The following is a 6,000-nucleotide window of genomic DNA, read 5'->3' on the forward strand; positions in this document are numbered from 1 at the left end:
TGTGTCTATCAGACCTAATCCCTCGAATCTATGTGTCACTTCCACTGTATAATCGTAAGGGATTTGATTTAAGTCATACCTGAGTGGTTTAGTGGTTTCCCCTACTTTCTTCAATTTAAGTCTGAATTTGGTAATAAGGAGTTCATGGTCTAAGCCCCAGTCAGCTCACAGTCTTGTTTTTGTTGATTGTATGGAGCCTCTCCATTTATGGCTGCAAAGAAAATAATCAATCTGATTTTGGTATTGACCGTCTGGTGATGTCCATTTGTAGACATGTCCATTTGTAGTCCATTTGTTGTTGGAAGAGGTTGTTTGCTGTGACCAGTGCTATCTCTTGGCAAAATCTCCTAAAAACTTAAAATGTGAGAGTACTACAAATATATTAAATACCTATAGATTTGAATAAACCATCTTCTTGCTTTATTACATCTATTTATATTAGGAACTTAAATATATGATTTTAAAAGCTTGCAATTTAAGAGCTTCTATTGTTTACAATCTTTATTCTTTAATATAATACGCTTTTCAAATAAATCAAGATTTCAAGTTTTTTGTATTACAGAACCATTTTTGGTTCATTGTCTAATATTATTTCTGGCAGAAACAGTCCTCTCCCCTGACACAAACATACACTTTGCAAACTGCTGAAAAACAGAGATTTTCTTGGTCATCTTTCTAATTTTCAAAGCAGTTAATAAACTTCTATCTTACACTATTTTTAATAAACTCTTTTTAATGACCAGGCTTTGGGTGTAATGAAAATATATTGATACAGAATGAATGTAAAATCTATGTAGAATGCCAATTACAAAGTTCTCCTAATGCATTAATAATAAATATTTATATATGACCATTTTCATCAGAAATAATAATACTCTGCTATATAATTATATATGTAAAATGGATGTATTAAATGAGATTTTTACTATGCTTAGAGGATTCTAGAAAATATTTATAAATCTTCTCAGAAACTAAAGCAAAAATATGTAATATAATTTGACATAATATACAAGCTCATGTGTGTTACATTTTATGTTGAATACATCTTGTATGTATATATTATTTTCATTTTCATATAGTATATTTAAAAATTTATTAGTTTTTTCATGTAGTGAAAGAAGTTTATAATAAATAATAAATTAAAAGATCACTGTGCAGTGTGCTAGGAGAAAATGGCATCTGAAATCAAAATTATTTTTAATTAACATAAACAGAGATGGAAATGTAGATTAATACAACTCATTCCGTGTTTTACAGGAAATATTGATGAAGCAGAACGAGAATGGAAAGCAGGATTCCATCGCTGGAACAATTACATGATGGATTGGAAAAATCAATTTAACGATTACACTAGGAAGAAAGAAAGCTGTGCAGGTCTCTAATTAATAGATTTACCTTTTATAGAATGTTCATTTTCCTGTAGATCAAGGCAAAACTATCATTGGCTCTCTTACACTTCTGGTAAGAAAGCTATTATGTATAAAACAAAAATGCCAAAAGGATAAAATCAATTCCTCTCTTCTTTCACTTAGTATTGTACCTAGCATTTCAAAACCCAAATGGCTAGAACTAGTTTAATTAAATTTCACATTATAAAGTATGACAATTAATTATATGCATATTAAAACTATTTGCAGCTTCAAATTCTCTCTTTCCTGAATAACTTTAAGAAAATTTTTCCCTAAAACATATCTGAGTTCTGTTTCCAATCTCCAATTTATTTTTATTACCACTGATAAAATATATTTTTTAAAAATGGATGGGAGGTCTTGAAACATTACATACTGTGATTTACAATATTATTTCCTTTTAACTAATTTATGCATTTAATGTTAACATGATACATTAAAACAAACAAAGTAATTGGCTGCTTTGGTTTTTCTTTTATATGAAGGCAAGAAAATTTATTTAAGAGAATCTTAAAATAAGAGGCTTGATCACTTGGAATCATCTAATAATAGAAACAAAATGTCACAACCAAAAGACAAAATGTAAAAGAATATAATTACTTATATTTTGAATTTTTTAAAGATGTGTATGCTTATAGTCCTCAAATTATATTCCTGTTCTTTCAACTTTTTTCTTTCTCACATCCTCACTCCTCAACTTTCCCCAAACATGTCCACATGTAAATTATTCTTCCTGTAATGCAAAAATTATGTACTATCTGAAACATCCCTTGACTGGACCCGCATATATCAGGATTTTAGTAAAGAAATTGTTCAATTAAAAAAAAAAGATTATATTTTCTTCAGATAAATGATATTGTTTTATAATTTTAAAAATTACAAATCTGCATTTACTAACTTTCATGACAAGGGAACATATCCCATGAATAAATTCACTGTCTTTCATTAAAGGGACAATGTCAGGAGATTTTAAATCCCAGGAAAGAGCAGCACTGTTTTTGTTTGTTTTGCTATTTTCCTTTGTCTTAAATGGCCATCACCTCTTTTCTCTTTTTTTAAACAGTTTTACTGATTTTTTTCAGGCTGTGCTGGGTCTTGGTTGTTGTGTGGGCTTGCCTCTAGTTGTGGCAAATGGGAGCTACTATTCTTTGCAGTGCACAGGCTTCTCATTGCCTGGACACAGGCTCTAGGGCACATGCCCTTCAGTAGTTGCAGCTCCCAGGCTCTGGAGCACGGGCTCAGGAGTCACCCTGCACAGGCTTAGTTGCTCTTAGCATGTGAGATATTCCCGGATCAGACCCGTGTCTCCTGCCTTGGCAGGTGGATTCTTTACCACTGAACTACCAGGGAAGCCCAGGGCAGTATTGTTGATTATGCTCATTAAGCACTGAGAACTAGTTCTCAGTATAAAGACATGCCTGAGTGACTAACACAGCAAACAGAATTTGCTTATTTGGCACTAAGTAATAATAATAATTCAGATGCAAGATGACTAATCAGACTTTTAATTTCTGTTTCCCATCGCACTTTTCATTTTAAAAGTATTGACTATTTTGTGAACTCTCAAAAATATGGACAAGCAATCATTCTTGCCAGGCTCAGAAAGAGATGCTACTAGGATTAATTACATAATGATGATTAAACTAAGTAGGTGAATACAACAACTTGCTTCTCTCCTCAGAAGCATTTGCAGAAGTCTTTTGCTTGAGGCAATTACTATATTACCTTGTTTTTCTGAGTTAGGCATTCTGTTCTAATTATTTTTGATTTCCTTCAGTGGTTAGGGGAGAAAAAGCAGGAATAGAGAGGATTTATCAAAGAAGCCTCTGGATAACAAACTATAAAAATGTATTTAACAGTGTTAAACACCATTCTAAAATCCTTGAAGTAACTATATCAAGAGAATGATCTAAAAATAAGAGAGAGTGATCTATCAATCTACCTTTTATCTATCTATCATCTATTAACGATAACTGCTCCTAATTTTAGTCAAAGGGAGGGATAAAAGCCAGAGGATGCTACTAGTATACCTAATACAACCTGGAATATAAATTCAAAGTCATTGCCTTGACCAAGATAGACTTACTGTTCCCCTCAGCTTGACTAAGCTTTAGACAGATTTCCTTCTAGCTGTGGGCCTCTGACTTCCAGTTTCTTAGAGAATTTGCTTCAGAAATGTTGCCATTGTAAATTCTTTCTCTGCCCCTTTGAAATGTGTATAAATCTCTCAGCCTCTTGTCAGTTTTACTACCCATGAAATGTCTTTCTCAAGGACCTGGGAACTATTACTTTGAAATTAAACATTAAAAGAGATAGTGGCTCCATCACTCAGTCTCGATGGGAATATAGGAGCCTAACTTCTTTGGGAGCCAATTACCAAACACTGATGGCTTAATCCCAGAAGAAAACATTGCAAACTCAAGAATAACTCTATGTGCTCAACATATCCCATTGGTCAGCGCTCCCGCAGAGTCTGCCAGTACTTTTCTACTAGCTCACCTCAACATGTAAAAACCTTCACATCTTTTATTTCAGAGAAGTTGAGTTCTGTCTCTCTCCCCATTTGCAACTGTTGTTATTGTTGTTCAGTTGCTCAGTCATGTCTGAGTCTTTGCAACACCATAGACTGTAGCATGCCAAACTTCCTTCTCCATCACCATCTCCCGAAGTTTGCTCAAGCTCACATCCTTTGAGTTGATGATGCCATCCAACCATCTCATCCTCTGTTGCCCCATTTTCCTACCTTCAATCATCCCCAGCATCAGGGTCTTTTCCAGTGGTTCATCTCTTTGCATCAGGGAGCCAAAGTGTTGAAGCTGCAGCTTCAGCACCAATCCTTCCAATGAACATTCAGGACTGATTTCCTTTAGGATGGACTGGTTGAATCTCCTTGCAGTCCAAGGGACTCTCAAGAGACTTCTCCAACACCACAGTTCAAAAACATCAATTCTTCAGTGCTCAGCTTTCTGTATAGTCCAACTCTCACAAACATACATGAATACTGGAAAAACCATAACTTTGCTTATATAGACCTTTGTTGACAAAATGATGTCTCTGCTTTTTAATATGCTGTCTAGGTTAGTTATAGATTTTCTTCCAAGGAACAATCATCTAATTTCAAGGCTGCAGTCATCGTCCACAGTGATTTTGAAGTCCAAGAAAATAAAATCTGTCACTGTATCCATTCTTTCCCCATCTGTTTGTCTGAAGTGATGGGACAAGATGTCATGATCTTTCTTTTTTGAACGCTGAGTTTTAGGCCAGCTTTTCCACTCTCTTCTTTCACCTTCATCAAGACGCTCTTTAGTTCTTCTTCACTTTCAGCCATAAGGGTGGTGTCATCTGCATATCTGAGGTTATTGATATTTCTCCCAGTAATCTTAATTCCCCAATTGCAATAACCTTGAATGAAGTCTTTGTTGACTGTTAAACTTTGTTCAGTGCAGTTTACTTTCACAGCCTAAACCAAAATTCAACACTTCTTAAAGTGCCTAGGGCACATTCACATCTATATTAATATTCTACTACCGTATAGGGGACGACAGAGGATGAGATGGCTGGATGGCATCACCGACTTGATGGACATGAGTTTGAGTAAACTCCAGGAGTTGGTGATGGACAGGGAGGCCTGGCGTGCTGCGATTCATGGGGTCGCAAAGAGTCAGACATGACTGAGGAACTGAACTGGAACTGGACTGGACCATATTAGATAATACAAGTATTTTCTTGCAGCAGATATTCTTCAGAAAGGGTGGTTCCCTAATGAAGAGGGGAGTAAAATTTGAATTTATGAGGTTTTGACTATCTACTTTTTAGTAAATTTTTCTGATATCTTTTAGACCTTGGTCACATATGATAATTTTCATTCTCATGTTAATCTTGATATTTTGGCATTTTTTGTTTTTAGCATTTCATAATATTTCATGATATTCTCTTTTCTACTTGACATCAAATTTAAGTTTTCTTGGTTATATTCTTCTCATAGAATGGCTGAGGACAAATGGATTCACTCATTTTGCATGCGGGCTTTCTTTTTTCTTCTTTCCTCTCATCTTTTTTTTCTTTTCCATGAATGCAGAAAATAGATACAGATTCTTGTGTTGTGGTCTAGGAATCACAGGTGATATAAAGGACTGTGTATATATTTTTAATGCAAATTTTCATTATTATACTGTTAGGCCTTTGGGATGAAAAAATATTATTTTCTAAGAAAAAAGGTATCATGAAGAATAACAAACTTCAAGAATCATACTGCAAGGACCCCTTTGAAGGCACTGTGTGTAATTTTATTTTTGCTAAAGACTTTCCAGAAGGGCAGGAGTTTCAGGAAAAGCAAAATTAGTTTAGTTTCTGTTTTTCAGTGCATCAATGGAAATGCATCTTTAGTCTATAGCCTCAGGCACAAAACATTTTTAGTCCAAGAGGACTCTGCCTCCCTCCACTGCCTTTAAAGACATTCCACCAATTTTCTTTAGTTGAAATGTGCTATCATTGTTTTACAACATTGTAATATGCTAATTTTGAAGTTACTATCTTTGTGCAAGGTAATAAGTGGGTAAAAACTCAAATGCTAACATCTGCTGTGGCATTT

The 6,000-nt window shown here is 34.5% G+C and overlaps 1 protein-coding gene across 1 annotated transcript in view; it reads left to right on the forward strand.

The window, feature by feature from the left end:
- The window catches only part of BCHE (butyrylcholinesterase), a 69,323-nt gene extending 67,460 nt beyond the window's left edge, over positions 1–1,863 (forward strand). Inside the window, exon 4 of the mRNA XM_020878293.2 lies at positions 1,258–1,863. Within this exon, the coding sequence (XP_020733952.2) occupies positions 1,258–1,382 (125 nt within the window). The 3' untranslated portion in view covers positions 1,383–1,863. The remainder of the gene's footprint in view (positions 1–1,257) is intronic.
- Positions 1,864–6,000: the final 4,137 nt, after the last annotated feature.

The sequence above is a fragment of the Odocoileus virginianus genome, chromosome 4 (genome assembly GCF_023699985.2).
Source record: "Odocoileus virginianus isolate 20LAN1187 ecotype Illinois chromosome 4, Ovbor_1.2, whole genome shotgun sequence".
NCBI classification, from domain to species: Eukaryota; Metazoa; Chordata; class Mammalia; order Artiodactyla; family Cervidae; genus Odocoileus; species Odocoileus virginianus.